This window comes from Bombina bombina, chromosome 6 (assembly GCF_027579735.1).
Source record: "Bombina bombina isolate aBomBom1 chromosome 6, aBomBom1.pri, whole genome shotgun sequence".
NCBI classification, from domain to species: domain Eukaryota; kingdom Metazoa; phylum Chordata; class Amphibia; order Anura; family Bombinatoridae; genus Bombina; species Bombina bombina.
In genome coordinates, this window is record NC_069504.1 from 646406142 (window position 1) to 646424946 (window position 18805).

General features: G+C 36.1%; 1 protein-coding gene across 3 annotated transcripts in view; it reads left to right on the forward strand.

The window, feature by feature from the left end:
• The window catches only part of ARNT2 (aryl hydrocarbon receptor nuclear translocator 2), a 162587-nt gene that overhangs the window by 65294 nt on the left and 78488 nt on the right, over positions 1-18805 (forward strand). For all 3 annotated transcript variants that reach the window (XM_053717672.1, XM_053717673.1, XM_053717674.1), the window contains 2 exons: positions 4025-4238; positions 5511-5724. In XM_053717672.1, coding sequence (XP_053573647.1) covers positions 4025-4238; positions 5511-5724 — 428 coding nt within the window. The remainder of the gene's footprint in view (positions 1-4024; positions 4239-5510; positions 5725-18805) is intronic.

Here is an 18805-nt window from a genome sequence, read left to right on the forward strand (position 1 = left end):
ATGTGCACAAGTTAACAGTGGCACAATATTGAAATATCGCACCCTTGCTAACGAAAGCGCACCATATTGTTTTCTCCCCCCAATATACCTGGGTAAAAAACTATTGTTCTATTTATTTATTTGCATCAGGTATGTTATGCATCAGATTATTTCTTGACAGAGCTGTAGCTGGAGAAACTGTTAAAATAGATTAGCCTTAACATACATTTTCAAATTCTTTTTTTATTTTATTTTTTTATCCCGTTATTCATATAAATGATTTATATTTTTTGTTAACATTTATTGCTTTGTGGTAAAATTTATAAAATGGGAATTTTCTTTAATCCCCTATTGGTTACAGATTCTTTCTCACTGGGACATTAGTAAGAAAGAAAATACTCACTAAAAAAGAAAAAAGCAAGAAATATAACCTTCAGCCAATGTTTTAACAAAAACTTTTAAAGTGATGGTAAACTTCATTGTTTGTAGTTACAATATTTGTAAGCATAAAGTAATTGATGGGGACTTTCATTCATGAAACTCATGTAAACACTTTCATGTTTTCATATATTGTGTCCGTAATGGATACTCTGTTTCTTACTTCATTGACAATGTAGGCTGTAGCCAATCGTATTGCGACCCGATACGATTGGCTACAGCTCGAATAGTCTGTGAAGTAAGAAAACGAGAGTATCCATTACGGGCAGAGGAACGGTAAGGGCCGGATTTACAGCCCCCTATGCACTCCCAGTTCATATGTATGAACCTATAGATACAGCCTAAAACTTTATATAATTATAAAAAAAAATTACACTCCGTCAATCTCTTGAGAAAGTCTGCTCAGAAAGCAGATGAAACGCGTTGAGTAGGAGCTTTTCAGAGTTGGACTTTGCTTGTGATAAACGACTATTGTGGCATATGACTATTGAAGTTGTACAGTCCCTTCAGTTGCAATCTTAGATAATCGTGTGAGTGGCAGAAAGTTACCACTACGATACCGGAACTACTGAGACAGCATCTATCTGGATATCAGCTAAGATATGCCTGTTTTATTTTTCATTTTGTAAGTGCGTTTGTGTGCGCATCTGTGTGTTCAATAAATCATATAGCCCCTGTGAATCAGAGTTGCACTTGTCTTCTTGTACTTTCTGCAGATTTTGTGTTTTGGGAATAGCGGCAGCAACGCTCTTCCTAATTCAGCAGCACCATCCATTTCACCTGTTTGGGGAGGGCCGTGGGTGTATCTTTATGACAGCAACTACCACTTTCACACGAACAGTCCCTATTGGGGTTTCCAAGTTACACTGTGACTATAAATCACGGCTTGCTTCACATAAAGCTATTCCTTTGAACTTTTTAGAGTAGAACTTTTTGATATACAACATTTCGCCTACCATGTGCTCTCACTGTTTTTTAAATATTTTATACATGGTGTTTTAGATTGGTGTGATCATTTTTAATTACGATTTGAGCAGGGTCTTTTTTATTACCTATATTTTTATACCCAATTTTTCAAAGTATTTACATCTGTATTTTTAATCTTTATTTTTCATTTTTTTTATTCATATATCTTTATTGGGTATATTGGGTAGTTAAGTCTCAAGCAAGGTTGAAACTTTGACGGAGTGTATTTTTTTTATAATTATATAAAGTTTTAGGCTGTATCTATAGGTTCATACATATGAACTGGGAGTGCATAGGGGGCTGTAAATCCGGCCCTTACCGTTCCTCTGCCCGTAATGGATACTCTGTTTTCTTACTTCACAGACTATTCGAGCTGTAGCCAATCGTATCGGGTCGCAATACAATTGGCTACAGCATAAATTGTCAATGAAGTAAGAAATAGAGTATCCACTGGTATTTGTCTATTTTTTGTTGTTAAAAATGTGTATTTTTTGTTGCACATCCCATGTGAAGTCACATAAAGTTTAGAGCTATTTTTGGGAGAAAAAAACAATTTCCATATGTTTTTAACTCAAACCACTTTATTTTCTATTCTCTCCTTATGACTACAGAGCAATACAAACATATTCAGAGCTTCTATATTAAGAAGATAGAGGGCAGTTTGCTTCTAGAAATATGCAACAAGAGGAGCGCTAGAATAGCTAGGAAAGCTGAAGATAGGACATATATGGGTTATAAAAGTTTAATTATGGAAACATTAAAAAAGTTAAAAAAGATTAACAATGTATATTCAACACAAAATGATTAATAATGATTAGCAATGTGTATCCGACACAAAATATAAATTTTTGTTAAATAAATAAATTTAAGTAATCCTTAAAATTACTAAACTAATAAAGTGCGTTATCTGATTTAAATACAACAGTGTCTAACAGATAATCTGCGTACTGTACAAGTGTGTATACAATAATCACAGACTACCCAATATAAAAATGCGTTGAAACTAAATATATGACTAGTATAGCAACATAAGTGTCCACATAGTCCAAATGAATCCAAGAAAATATGAACAAAGTTCCTTTGATGTGCCAGTAGAATAAATGTCCCAAAGATAAATAATCCAAAAAATAGTGTTCCAAAAGTATATCCAAAATATATCCAAAAAGTGTAATGCAATGTATATCCAATACATAATTTTTTTGTTGGATATAGATTACATTACACTTTTTGGATATACTTTTCTTGGATTCATTTGGACTATGTGGGCACTTATGTTGCTATACTAGTCATATATTTAGTTTCAACGCATTTTTGTATTGGTAGTCTGTGATTATTTTATACACACGTACAGTACGCAGATTATCTGTTAGACACTGTTGTATTTTAATCATATACCACACTTTATTAGTTTAGTAACTTTAAGAATTACTTTTGTACACCTCTTTGGAAGGATACTATGCATATATGCTATTTTGTGTCGAATACACATTGCTAATCATTGTTAAACATTTTGTGTTGAATATATATTGTTAATCTTTTTTAATGTTACCATAATTAAATGTTTATAACCGTATATGTCCTATCTTCAGCTTTCCTAGCTATTCTAGCTTTTTAGCGCTCCTCTTCTTGCATATCTCTAGTTTTCCTTTGAGATCTGGTTGAGAGATCTCGCCTATAGGAGGAGCTTGTATAGTCTTACTTTGGTGCTGTGAAATACTATCTTTTGACAGTTTGCTTCTAGTTTCCTTTAATCCAGAGGTTATCCCAAAGAAAATATTTCTGAAGTTCTTATGCAAATAGATAGGGGCACCCTTGTATATGTTGTATGAGCAGCATGAAACAGTAGGTGTGTTTGTGTGTCACACTGAGTTTGGCGGGGCACACAGGTACACACTGTTGTATGCTGACGTTACAGTATTCCCAATGAACAGTGTGCATTTAATGGTATGTCAGTGTTTTTTCAGTAGAAATACCAAACCATTACAACTGTTTTCTAGATTTGACAGTTAAAGTGAAATAGAAAATGTTAAAATCTGAAATATGAAGAAAAAAATGAGAAACTGAATTGGTACTTAATTGTGGAAGTTTTTTTTTTATACAGATAACATTGCAGTCGGTATGATTAAACTGCAGAGATTAATTGAGTACACCATTATAGCATAACATTTTTTGTGGCCAGCAAAGGCTCACAAAAAACAGCTAAGCTTACCTACATCTTTTGTGGTACTCTACCAATTCATAGAAAGCAAATCACTACGGCAGCCAAACCATAAATTCTCCATTTTGTTTGCCTGTCTACTGATGGATTGTCCTTAAAACTAAAGTATTTGCATCACATAATTTTTATTTTTTATATATATATATTTTTTTTTGTAATTGTATTAGTAGTTGACTTGTTGTAGGTCAAAGGAATCCAGCATAATTAGGAAGTCCTAAAGATGCACACAAAAAAATGGAAAATGAAAATAATTTGGAAGCTGAAAAGACACTGACTGCCAGAAAGACTCTTGTGCACACACATTATCTCCTATCCACTCACAAGTGTGCGTTGGGTTGAGGGGACCGTGTATCTGGACGGCTCTGCTTGGTGCTGATTCTTATACTCTTCCGTTTTTTTCTCCTGCTCTGATTCTGCTTTCAGAGAGAATCACAGTGAAATTGAAAGACGTCGGAGGAATAAGATGACACAGTACATCACAGAGCTGTCCGACATGGTTCCCACCTGCAGTGCCCTCGCACGCAAACCTGACAAGCTCACCATCCTACGCATGGCTGTATCCCATATGAAATCCATGAGAGGGACAGGGAATAAATCTACGGACGGAGCATATAAACCATCCTTCCTAACAGAACAGGTGCTTCTACTCTGCAAGATTTCATAATCTTCTACATTCAACCTATAATTAGCAAAAGATTCTGACTGTTTGAAGGTGCAGAGAGAGCTAGGGTAGAATGTAATCATATTAATAAGTAAGAGATGATATTAGAAACATAATGAAGAATTGATTTGGGTGAATGTTGATTGAAAAGGATACAAAATCCAAATTTTTTCTTTCATGATTCAGATTGAGCATGCCATTTTAAAGGGACAGTATACACTAATTTTCATATAACTGCATGTAATAGACACTACTATAAAGAATAGGATGCACTGATACTGATATAAAAATCCAGTATAAAATGGTTTAAAAACTTACTTAGAAGCTCTCAGTTTAGCTCTGTTGAAAAGGTAGCTGGAAAGCCCACTGCAAGTGGCAAATAAGACACTCCCCCCTCCCCCTTCTTTTGCATATGAAAAGACCCTCTACACAAAGGAGCAAGCTGAAGTAGGTATCTGACGGTATTCTCATAAAACTTTGGGGCTTGGTTTGGTGTCTGAAAATCAGAGCAATGTTTTTTAAAAATAAGCAAAACTATACATTTAAAAAAAAAAAAAAAACTTTATGGGCTATATAAATAGATCATCTACAAAACATTTATGGAAAGAAAAAAATTAGTGTATAATGTCCCTTTAAGCAACTTTCTAATTTACTCCTATTATCAATTTTTCTTCATTCTCTTACTATCTTTATGTGAAAAAGTTTTTTGGTTTGGAACCTGGGTAATGCTTGCTGATTTGTGGCTAAATATAGCCACCAATCAGTAAGCTGTACCCAGGGTGCTGAACCAAAAATAGGCCGACTCCTATACCTATATTTCTACTTTTTCAAATAAAGATAGCAAGAGAATGAAGAAAATGGGATAATAGGAGTAAATTAGAAAGTTGCTTAAAATGACATGCTCTATCTGAATCATGAAAGAAAAAAAAATTGGGTTTAGTGTCCCTGTAAGTAAAACTGTATAAAACTCATGGCTAAATCCTAGAATGAAAACAAAGCTGAGGACAAGAGGTATCTACCCCTACATGATGCATTTCCATCGTATAAGGTAATTTTAGACCCAATACATTATGAAAGAGAAATAAAATTACTAATATTTAAACCTGTAAATATTTTGTAGTTTTAAATTAAATTAAAATCTGTCCCCGATCTGCCCTTCACTTTCTAGTCTTACTAGTTTAATATTAACCAACATTTTCTAGAAAAGTAACTTTTGCACTCACTCTTTGCATATTTTTTTTTCTCCAGGAGTTGAAACATCTAATATTAGAAGCAGCAGATGGATTTCTCTTTGTGGTGGCTGCAGAAACAGGAAGAGTGATCTATGTGTCAGACTCAGTCACCCCTGTGCTAAACCAGCCTCAGTCAGAGTGGTTCGGTAGCACACTGTATGAACAGACACACCCAGATGACATAGAAAAACTTAGAGAACAACTATGCACTTCAGAAAACTCCATGACAGGTCTGTTCCATGGTATAAGTCTCTGAGAAAAAAAATAAATCCATATTTTTGGCATATAAGTCAAGCGTGCATATAAGATGTAGCATTTTCTTTAGAGGTATTTTGTTGCAAAAAATAAAGCAAACACCCCACCCTCCCTACTTAGAATTTAATTCTGTCATTTTCTTTATCCTGTACTCATCTTGCATACCTCTCACCCCTCTCCCTCATAAGTTAACATTTTTCTGCAATAGGTCTCTCTTTTCCTAATTATATCTTTATTGAAGTTTAGAAAAGATACAGCAATCAAAGAAACAGAAATGCAACAATAGGTTTTAACATCATACGGTAATTTAAAAAATAGCAGAACACAATGAATCAACCGCTTTTGATGGTAGGATAGCGATGTCAGCTTCAGAGTCCAGGGAAGAAGTTAGCTCTAAAAATAATATAATTACAGAACAGAATATATCAGTGAAAAACTGAATATGACAATGTAACTGATGTTATCGACCTAGTAATAAACAGGTTGAGACTTGGAAGGAAGGGAAAAGAGAGAGGAAAAAAGGGAGGTTAAAGGTTCCCCTCACACCACCAGAAGGATGAAAGTTAGACCAACATTCATCAGGAATGCTTATGAATTAAGTAGAATGATTGTGCCTTATCAGTACAAACACATCAATAGTGCCAAGGGAGATTTGAACATATTCTTCAATTTTCCTAATATATTCAATAATGTCTAGGACCTGGGTCCATCTTGGTGTTATTTTCCTTATCCATGCTCTTTCTAGGTCTAATTTGAAAGATAATAAGATTATGATAAGATGCCAAAGTTCCTGTCTTATTTTTCCTAAATTGTGATGAAATATGGACATCTTGGGATCAAAGGACAACTGGTGGCCTAGGGAGGAGCTCACTCTAAACACCTATCTCCATAGAGGTGTATGCAAGGACATTCCCACCAGGCATTGAGGGAGAACCAACTGAGTTACATTTCCTCTAATTAGATTTATATGGGTATAGTTTCTGTATCATCTGAGGAACCATATGCCTCCTAACCAATAGTTTATAGTAAAATTCATACAGTGTAATACAGTGAATAGTTTTTTTTTGTATGTACTATAGTATTATACCAAACGTCTGATGGGATATCTACTGATATCTCCCATTGACGAATATAATGTGATTTAAAAAATTTCAGGCAGTTAAGTAGGCATACATAATGGGCAGATAGAGGTTTAAACATTTGAAGTCCCGCTCCACGTAGGCCTGACAAGGGAAACCGCCAGGAATGTAAGATTGAGTATATTCTGAACAGTTTAATCTTATATATAACTAGAAATTGTTTTTGGTTTACAATCTCATAAAGAATCAAACTGTTATAATCATAGAAGTCATTTAGTGCTGAGAAACCCCACTGGTCCCAGACTTGAATATGGGTATCCGGGGGCCCATGTAATATTCCACATAATAAGTGAATTGTGGAAGGATGGGGCGATACTAGTTGTTGATGTTTTAGTTTCCTCCACCCTCTAAGGCACTGGTTTTCAAACCTGTCCTCCAGCCTCTCCAACAGGCCAGGTTTTCAGTATCACCTTGGATGAGAGCAGGTAAAATAACTATGTTTACTAATCAGCTGATTATTTCACCTGTGCTCCAGTTCAGATATCCTCAAAACGTGGCCTGTTAGGGAGGCCTGAGAACAGGTTTGAAAACCAGTGCTCTAAGGCAATTCTGGACTATTGAATTAATGAAATGGGTAATGGGAATATAGTGAGGATGCAGCCACACTTGGTCTCTTATAAATGTGTGCGCTGGCTAAGAGGCTTTCTCCAGTTCTCCCCCCTTGTACATATTAGTTGGGGGGCCTGGGCTGGAACATACAATTGAAGAGCCGCTCTGTAACAAGTTTTAATACTTGGCAGCCCCAAACCACCTGATAATACTGGGGCTTGGAGAGTCTTGGAAGCCACCCTAACTCTACGGGATTGCCATACATAGGGCTCGATTTATCAAACAGGGGTGTGCCTATTTGCCCCCTGTCCACCCGGCTTCTGAGAGAAGGGCTTGAGAAATCCAGCCCATAATTGTTGATTAAGTGTCGCAAGATTTCCAATGTCTCTCTTGTGTATACTGTTAAAAATAAAAAAAGCCCACCTTCAGAGGAGCAGACCTGTAACAGTACACACCCAATTTTGTTCAGAGCTGTGTCAGTGTGTACCATGTTGTGGCACATTGCTGGTATTTACCATATAGAGCTGTGCTGGCATGCATGTCACCAGAGCTATATCAGTACACATTATGCACTAATATTGTGGGACATATAAAGGCATGTTGACTAGTTGCACTCAGCGCACCCTCCCTACCCTACTCAAATTTTCTCAGAACCTTTAACTAGCTTGACAAAGATGCACCACCATAATTTATTGCGTTTAGCTTACAAAGAACAGGGACATTTTAATCCACCACTTTTTTCTTCAGGACTGCATATTATGTGCTAAAAATATGTCAAATGAAACTGATATTTTTTATTGTACACTGGTTTACATGGGGCACAATGCTCAAATTGCGTTGTTAAAGTGAATATAAATGTAAAGCATTTTCGTGTCTAACTAGGCATTGCCTTTAGATTTCGGAAGGCCTCCAATAGGATTGTAATATCATTGTTATGTGCACTGCAGCACTCTTTTCAAAACTCTTCTTAAAATGTATAAATTATAATCTGAGATACACAATGGTGTCACATGAGATGCCATAGAATTAAAGATAAATCATTTATTTCATATTTATATTAGATACGCAGTGTTTGTTAGATTCCCAGCATGCATCATAAACCTACCTTGTTAAAAACTCCTCTGGTGCTCTGGCCGTAAGCGCCTAAGGCACCACTGCCTCTGGCACTTTCTTTTTCCTTTAATTTTTTATATCTTTCCTTTTTGTTAACTTTCTTTGGCTCTCCGCTTTAACACCAATTGAGCCATATATATAGCAACATCTTCCTTTGGACAATATTGAAGGAAGCACATTAAGGCAAACAATTAATTTCTTCTTCTTACTTGTTTTGTGCTTACTCAGATAAAGCATTTCTGAAGCTGAAATGAGGCACTTACCTTTTTAGGCAGTTCCTAAACATTAAGATGTTATCACCAAGAGCTTTGTGCAAAAAAAATAATAATTATTCTGTGTGTTATTAGTTCCAATTTAATGTTGTCAGTTATTCCCCTGCTTCACCCACTGCTAACTGATGGTGGACCAGGAATCCAGCTTCCAAAAGACCCAGCAACGACATGAAACCCACATTTTTTTCTTTCATGATTTAGACAGATAATATACATCACAAAGGATAGTGAAATTTATAAAACAGTTCACTTTTATAACCATTTAATATATACAGTGCAGAGCAAACAACGTCCATTATAACAACAAAATAGAGCATATATAGAGTATATGGATATACAAGTCATTGGATAATACCCCTGGCAGACCCATTGTGTCTGCAAGGGGGTCATTATTACAGCCGCTTGCTGAATTTGTAGATTTTTATTTACAGCCTGTGGTTCAGAATACCCAAGCGCATCTTAAAGATTCATTTGAACTGATTAACTTGTTGAGAAATATTGAGGATATTAACCCCACTGACATTTTGGTAACCATGGACGTGGTGAGTTTGTATACGGTCATTCCCCATGCACATGGGATAGCCATGATTAGACAAGCCCTTATAAACAACACCCACTATGTGGGCCCCCCTATTGAGTTCCTACTACATCTTATAGAATTCTGTTTGGAAAAAACTTTTTTCTACCTTCAAACCATGGGTACGGCGATGGGGTCTAATATGGCCCCATCCTACGCCAACATTTACATGGCTATGTATGAGCAACAATATATTTTTTCGAAACAGTTGCCACTCAAATTTTATCGTCGGTACATAGATGATGTGTTTTTGATTTGGAGTAGTACTCCTGTCTCTCTGACTGAATGGGTGAATGATCTAAATACACTCGACTCGACTATTCGGTTCAAAATGGAACAAAGCACTGACTGTATACATTTCCTTGACTTAGAGATTTTTAAAGTTGAGACGGAGGGTATAAGTACACTACATGCCACCCTATACAAGAAAGAGACTGATAGGAACTCTACACTCCATTACAACAGCTTTCATCCTAGGTTCCAAAAAGATGGGGTGAGTTCCTTGCAGCTCCTGCGGGTGGTCCGCAACAATACGGATGACATACGCAAAGTATCACAACTTGAAGAGATGTCCCGAAGATTTCTCAAACGGGGGTATCCGTTGTCTTTGATTGAACAACAACGTCAGAAAGCCAGCGAATGGACACAGGATGCTGTGATCACCAGGAAGCCTACTACTGAGACCCGTGATCGATTGAATTTCCTTACCACCTATACTCCTGGGTCTGAACTAATGGGTGCCACCATCAAGGAAAATTGGCTGATGCTGTCCAAGGATTCCAGCCTACCATTTTCAGATGCACCAACACCACGGATGGTGTACAAGAGGGCTAGCAATCTACTAGATTTGCTAGTACTGAATGATCCCGTGCATTGTTATGCAAGACAAGGTTGGCTACCCAAGGGTAAGCCGGGATGTTATAGGTGTGGCAACTGTGTGACATGCAATAGCCTCATCATTGGGAATTCATTCCAACATCCGCACACCAACAAGCGGTTTAAGATTAACCACAGGCTCACATGTACGTCTGACTTTGTCATTTACGCCATTATCTGCCTGTGCTCCATGGATTATATTGGAAAGACTGTGACATCCTTCAGGGAAAGATTTGCTAACCATAAGTCTGCTATACGGCAGGCTCTTGACAAAGGACGTTCGGACCAGCCGGTGGCACGTCATTTTCTCAATGCTGGACACTCAATTGCATCACTTCGCACCATCCTGATTGATCATGTACCCCGCTCTAACAGGGGGGGTGACAGAGGACAGAGACTACTACAACTGGAAGCACGTTGGATATTCAACCTTGACACGGTTACCCCCCATGGACTAAACACAAACATTGACTTTGACTGCTGCTATAAGACCAGATGAAGATTTTCATCCGTGTCTGTTTGTTATATGATGTATCTTTTCTAACTCCCCTGCTAATAATGTGGCCGGTATTGGTTCCTTAGCATAGTTGATATGTATTATGTTATACACACTATGTTCTTGCATCTATCGTTTGTTGATATGCTGGGTTTAGATCAATCTTTGTGGGTCTGTCACCTTGATACCTATGAGTATAGAGGGTGCTACCCGCACTTCTAGATTTATATTTTTATGTTGAATTAAGCCCCTGTAACTATGTTCTCTTTATTTACACTTTAATTGTTTTGGGTGTTTATGGCTGCTGTCATATTGGCCCCTGTCAGTATTAGCCGCTTGTGGTACCGCCCACATTTCACATGTGTGCTTGCTTTACACAGTAATGAGCTTGACTCATTTGTCTATGCATGACAAGCTAGGGGTTGAGCCGGCTGATCCATTCCCAGGTGTTGTGTATTGTCTCTACAGCTGTTTGCAGTTGCTCGTTACTTGTGGGTGTGTACCGCTCGGGCGTCCTGATTGGCTATGACTTAAGGGTGGTTGGTATTTAAAGGTGGAGGGTAGCAGTATGTGTTATGTCTGTCCTGGCTTATGTTTACCATTGGCAAAAGCCCATGTGAGGGCTGAAACGTTTGGTTATTTACACATTAAACGGATTATATATTCCTGCTGTGTGAAGTTTTTGCTGGATACGGAACCCATCCGTTTGGATCCTTCACCACTTGCTATTATATATATATATATATATATATATAATTTTTTTGTCAAATATATATGTATACCTATATATCTAGATGAATATATACAGGTTTAGACACACACATATATATATATATATATATATATATATATATACACACACACACTCACAATATAGCCCTTTTCAGTCAAATACCTTGTCATATACCTTTTAACCCTTAAAAAAAAAATGCGCTTAAGCGCAACTGTTTACTTTCCGTTGTGATATTGCTTATTGTATCCCTTGCTAACAATAGTGGGCCACTTGTAATCTAGCCCATAATAGTCTGTAGATAAAAGAGAGTAATGACACAGGACAATAGTAAAAGGGTGGGTTCATATCTAGAGAAGACTTCTTTAGGATGGGTGTGATTAGAGCCTGTTTAAAATGAACTGGAAATGTGCCAGTTGCTAAAGAGGAGAAGAAAAAAAGAAGTTACATCTAATGTTAAAGGGATAGGAAAGTCTATTAAACTTGCACGATTCAGAACATGTAATTTTAAGACACTTTTAGTTTGACATTGACTTTGATCTTTTGTGATCCTTTGTTGAAAAATATTGGGAGCTGGTATGTACTACACTTATGCTAAAAAATAAATAAATTAAAACTAATAATTAAATATTCCAAAATACTGATAGTAGGTTCTGAGAAATTGTTGTCTATTTATATCACCACACAGAAGCAAAAACATGTGTTATGAGTACACATTACAATACAGATTGTACAGTCAAATGTTTAATGTAGTATGTAAGATAACCTTCCAAATCAACTTGCGATATATTTAGCGTATATCTATTAGACGTGTACAAACACAAACTTGTTGCGGACAAATCATTCATCATGAAAAAAGTAAATCTTTAATTTCATCCAAGTTTAGTTCCTGACAGAAATTCTGTAATCCCTTATTTTGTATGGGAGCATGTTCAGGGCAGCAAAGGAGCAGCTAAACAGCAGTTTTAAGTAGTTAAAGTGAATGAATTATGATTATTATTATTATACTTTATTTATGAAGCGCCAACATATTCTGCAGCGCTGTCCATGGATACAATTCATTTAAATAAAACAATATAAGACTTGTACGAGACAGGACAAAATTTACAAACACATACAGGAGGGATTGAGGGCCCTAATCCCGTGGGAAGTTACAATCTAGATAGAATGAATGTAAATTTTGATGCTAAAGTGCCTGTTTTTTAAAAATTCAATTAAAACCAGGGGCACTTTAATTCATCAAAATTTACATTTCACTCGTTGTGAAAAAATACTTACCTTTTAAACTTGACAGCCGCTCCAGCTTCCCCTGGTCGTCGCAAGCCATTTCTGACGTCAGAAATGATGGATCGGTCATCCTCCAATCACGGCTTCCCCCACGGGGGAATCAGTGTCTGATTCAACGCCGTGATTGGAGGAAGCCGGATTCCTAATTTTAGACCCAGGAAGAGGCTTTGCGACGGGTGGAGGAAGCTGGAGCGGCAGTCAAGTTTAAAAGGTAAGTATTTCTTCACAACACGAGTGAAACGTAAATTTTGATGAATTAAAGTGCCCCTGTTTTTAATCGAATTTTTAAAAAACGGGCACTTTAGCATCAAAATTTACATTCACTTTAAAGTAGTAACTAGTGCTCCTGCTGCAAGCCAGCAGCATGCACAACACGCACACACACATATATATATATATATATATATATATATATATATATATATATATATATATATATAATATACCATCCATCTAGCTGTGTTAGCCTCCTAGGGACATCCGCCTGGGTGCACAAATGCAAAGTATAATCCTCAAAATGAAACGTACTCACAGGTCTTCTCAGTCAAAGTGAAAACAAAAGCTTGTTTATTGATGTAACGATGTATACATATATAGAGAGAGAGAGCGCAATATATTTATAGATAGATATACTCCTTTAGACTAATGATTTTAATGGCATTCCCTTTTTTTTTTTTTTTTTGCTTTATAATCCACTTGTTTTTTTTGTTTGTTTTTTAAAATTCAACGAATACAGTAAAGTTGGTGATTTCTTATTTGTATTCATCAGAATCCAACTGCACTTTTTATTGCATATTATTGATATAGCTGCCTGTGTCTATTTATCTATCAATCTATTTATCTATGTATCTGTCAGTTCACACCAAGTAAATACATTTTACACTCAGACTAAATATACAATCTACACTTCTAAGTAGTTTAGTATTTTCATCAGAACCAGAGCCAGGTCTATAAATGCTTATCTATTTATGGCTAGTAATCTTAAAATAATGTAACCAACAGATATGAAGATTTAATAAAATGAAAGATGATACATTTTTAAACAAATTATATATATATAAGAACTGCTGTAATTCACAAGTTTTAAAAAAGTGATAACGGTAAATGGCTATATGAATATTTGACTTATGTGTCCTTTCTCTTACGTCATGAAAGAAGCATTTTTATTTTGTGATTCATATAGAGTGTACACAATAATCCAATTTGCTTGTATCTTGGTATCCTTTGTGGAAAAGCAGATAGGTAGGCTCAAAATGAGTCTGGGGCACTATATGGAGCCAGTGCTGCAAGAATACATTGTGAAGACACTGCTACCATTTAGTGCTCAAGCATTCTTGCAAAATTGCTGCAAAATAGTTACCCAGACTTGTGTTGCATGCTACCTACCTAGGTATTCTCTTTAACATAGAATACCACGAGAACAGATTCAATTTGATAATAAAAATAAATTAGATTTTTTTTTTAAATTGAGTGATATCTGTATCTTAAAAGAAAAAAAATGTGTTTTATGTCTCTAAATTTTTTAAAACAAAATAAATATTCAATCACTTCCCAGATTAGGATAATAAAATAGTGGTTGCCTATTTATTTGTATGCCCTGTTATTTAGCCCGGTGTGCAGATTATAGTCATATATTAGCCAAAAGTGCTAGAATAGGTTAACTTGCCAACTTCAATAGGGTTCATATACATAATACTTATCCCCTTTCCAAATGTAAATTGTTATAAACGCTTCAACTGCCAAGCAGTAACAGGCTACTATGGGACGGATAGCAGCCTATATAAATATGTTGCAACATTAATTAGGAAATATATCATAAACAATAGTACTAAAAAATCAAGTAGTAAACAAGGCAAACTACCCATGAAATAAAACATAATTTCTAAATACTATGCACCAGATGTTCACCAAAGCATGGATCAAATCACATTATTGGAAAAATACAAATGTTTTAAATTGCAAATTGAGTGCATTGACTAAAAAGCTACTAACTGCGCCATTGGTGTAGATTAAGACACGTTCCTGCTGTAGTCTGTCTGTCCTGCTTCCCAGAGCACCTATAGCACATGCATGGCTCATCTAAATATGGAAGCTGGACAGCTAAACTCATGAACGATCTTAATAGGGATTGAAAAGGGCAGCAACCTACTCATGGGCTGGGCCACTCTTTAAATTAGATGGAAAATGGAGTACAATGTCCCTTTAAGAACACGTGTAAAGTAGCTATGCACCACCAGTGGAAGCCACTTTTTAAAAGAAACATGTCTCACAGTGTGTCACATCTCAGGTTGCCTCCTCTTCACCTTACGAATTGGTCAAGTAAGTGCATTCAGGGAATAACTTTGACAACCCAGAGTGTGATACTGTACATACGGATTGTCCAACACAATGCCCCGGAGCCACAATTTGGTGTTTACTTTTTTTTATCCTGGTCCCCACTTTCCAACAAATATGCCTATGTGGTTTGCTTGAATTATCTGGCTTTATTACATTTATGTGAAAAATGTCACCTTAATAAATGTATTTTGCCATTGAAAATGGCATTCAAATTGGTCAGAATAAAAAGATGGAGTCTTAAAGACAAAAAAAATAATCTGCAGTTCTTTTCCTGTAATCTAAATATTTTCTCTTCATTGTTTCCCCAGAGCAATGATATAGAACATGATAATAGGCCTGAGTATGTATTATCATCTGGTACACATCCAACTTGTGTTCTGGTATTTGTTTCTAATTCGGGGTCCATGAGTAAGTCAAAGCACCTGTTGGCAAGTCACACTGAGACAAAGACATAGTTATAAATATACCGGCCACGCTAAGTGTGTTCTATCAGTGAAGCACAACCTTTGCACAGTTTGATTCCCACAGCCCCACAGTGCTCTGCAGGGCCTTGGCAAAGACAGTTCCTGACAGTTCACTACAGCCCAGGTTTAAAGTTTCACAGTTTCTTCCTGCAGTTTGTTATGGCAGATGTTTTGCTGGATCTAGTTCTGTTTCTCTTAAGCATAACATATTTATTCACCCTGCCTTGTTTTGCTTCCCCATTTGATGATACTTAAAAATGTTTAAAGTTCAGCAACTTTATTTTAGTTGTAATATTTCCGAGTGCTCAGATTAAAAAAAATACTGAAAAGTTTATTTTTCTTTCTTGATTTGTTACAGAAGAATTCCTCAATTTCCTTGACTGGGTAGGGCAAAATTCCTTATCAGCTGGATGTTCTGAGGCTGAAATAGTAGTACATTTTGTGCTATCGGGTTTTACTTTACTTCAGTGAAAGCTACATTTTAGCATCTGTAACTCAAATGTATACCAGTTTGTTCTCATAGTGCCTTTTTAATCACATTCTGTCTTTCAGGACTTTGACTTCATCTTTATTGGCTTCTGTCTCTTTCTACAAAAGTTTGTCTGAAAAATAAGCAAATAACCGATCCAGGTTTATTGCACAGAACCTATATCACATTGGCTGCTAATTGCCCAGCAAAAAGGGAAAATGGCTGTTCTATTTTTTTATATTTTTTCCTGAATAATTTGAGAGTCTTCACCATGTTCTTACTGTAAAACAGACATTGTTGGTCAAAAACAATAATACCACTTGTAGCTTGCTGGCACCTTCCCTTTGTTTTGCTATGGGCAGGCAGGACCACTTCCTAGTAAATGGTGTTAAAATTGAAGCTTCCCATGATGGGGGGTGACACAAGTTTCTAATTACATGTTTCATAATTTCATATTTACTGCTTTTTTATGTCCAGGAATACATCCACTTAAATGGCATCTAGTTTACTTTGTTGAGAACAATAAACATGTTCATTTTCGTTCTATTTGTTTTGCTTGCTTGCACAGCATTTACTTGTTTTAATTTTTACTAAGACATTTCCATATTTTGTTTATATTAGCATTAAGATGGTTTTACTGAAATCATATTCTGGATCAGGCATTAAACACCTGCACCAAGCTGGCATCTGGCACGTGTGCTGTGATCATCAGTTTCCTTGTTATTTCCTGTTCTCTAATCTGGTTTTTCCTTTATTTTACACAGAAAGTGTCTCTTATTTCAAGTTCCAGTCTCTTAAAATGTTATGCACATTTCATCCAGAGATCCCCAGTAATTACTGTACCGATACTCTCATCTCCTTCCAAAAATCTTATACTGCTAAAGTTGGGTTGAAACTTTGTAAGTTTCTAGAGAAAATAACAGTGTACTGCGAAGAGCAACATACATTCTCTAAATATGTATTTAGATGATAGAATACAGATTAGAATCAGATTTCTAGTGGACCAGGCTAAGATCAGCAAGCCAGATTTATCTACAGTAGCACTTGGGACAGTCCTCAACTGAACTGATGACAGGTTACCTTCCTTAGAGTTTGATAGACTTTCTACAAGAGTTTTTTTTTTTTGAGGCCAACTAATGTTTCTGTGACAGGTATTGAAATCTAAAGCATTTGGTGGCCTTCCCCTGAACTTGTGTAATCACCCACAGCTGGTTTGTGCTTTGCCAAACACATGTGTTCTTTTAACCAGCAAAGTATATTGCAGGAAAGAGCTGGCACTTGCTCACACTAGCCACATGTCACAAAATATTGGTTTTATTACCACTTGCTAATTAATCAACAAAACATGTAGCAGAAAGCTCCTGCGTCCTCAGCTACTGGGAGCACAACTAAAATCAGATGTGGCATCCAGAGAAGAAAATGACAGGAATTTCATGGAAAGGGACCCTGTAGAATTGGATAAAAAAAGACAATTTATACGTACTTCAATCTGCTTTTTACTAAGAGCAGATTATTTCTAAAAAATATACATATATATATATATTTAAAGGGACATTATCATCATTTTTATATATATAGAGTATATATAAACAATTAAGCACTGACTTGCAAAAGAACTGAACTGTAAAACTCTACACCTTGTGCTAGGGATTTTGAGTATTTTTGTAACATCTCCTTTTAATGGGGAGTTAGCAGCAAATGCATTTTGCAGTGCTCTAAGAAATCAGTGTGTCGTATGTAGCTGCTTATAGGCAATTTTCATAATCAGGTCACATGATCTTCTGACCTCTTTAGGGAGCGTGGAGTAAGCACAATTTTTGCAGCAAAAGCAAACAATTAAATAAAAAAATGTATATTACTAGTTTGTTTCATTTTCATGTATTAATTAAGTACTTTCTGAAGAATTACATTTTGATTTTGTCCTTTTTAAGGTTTTCAGTTTTACAAATATAAATGTATTTTCATTTTTACTCATGTACTGTTTACATTATTAAAGTAGTTTATATTAATGGTTTTATCTAAAAAGAAAATGCTTATTTCTGAAGCATATACTCGTGCCAATCTCAACAACACATATCAAAGCACTTGTCAGAGGAAAGGGTGGAACAGAACACTGCAGATGTTGCCACCCTGTACTGTTATGTAGGAGATAGTGTGAGTGTATATGATGACTAAATGGCCTGCCAGAGAGGGGAATGGCTCACATTAGGTTATATAGTTCACATTCTAAAGGAAAAGACTCAGGTAGAAAAACAACCAAATGAAGTGCAAAGTAATCGGAAGGAACACAGAACAATAAATGCATTCGATTAGAAATTGTTGGAAAAAAATTAAGTTTCATACTTAAAAGTTAGATTTTGTGCTTGCACTGGTATAAGATTATTCATGTTAAAAAAAAAGTATATCTTTGGCTAAAAAGAGGGTTTGTGAACATTGATTGCATGTATGTACCCAGAATCCTCTGCTCCAGTGCAAAATGGTAGTAGTTTGTCTTTTTTTTTGTGTGTGGAAAGATGTACAAATGGGTTATACAAAGATCTATTGTGTGTTCTAGGGTAGAACATTGACCAAAGTGTTACTGAAGCAAAGTAGAGGTAGCCAGAATTTGGCTACGGCAGTGTTGCTTATGTCATCTTGGTAACCCCTTGGATTCCAGCGAAAGCTGTAACAAATTGTCTGATAGCACATTGCAGCATTATCTGGCATCCAAAGGGTTATCTCATACCCCAATAACTAACCTAACCCCA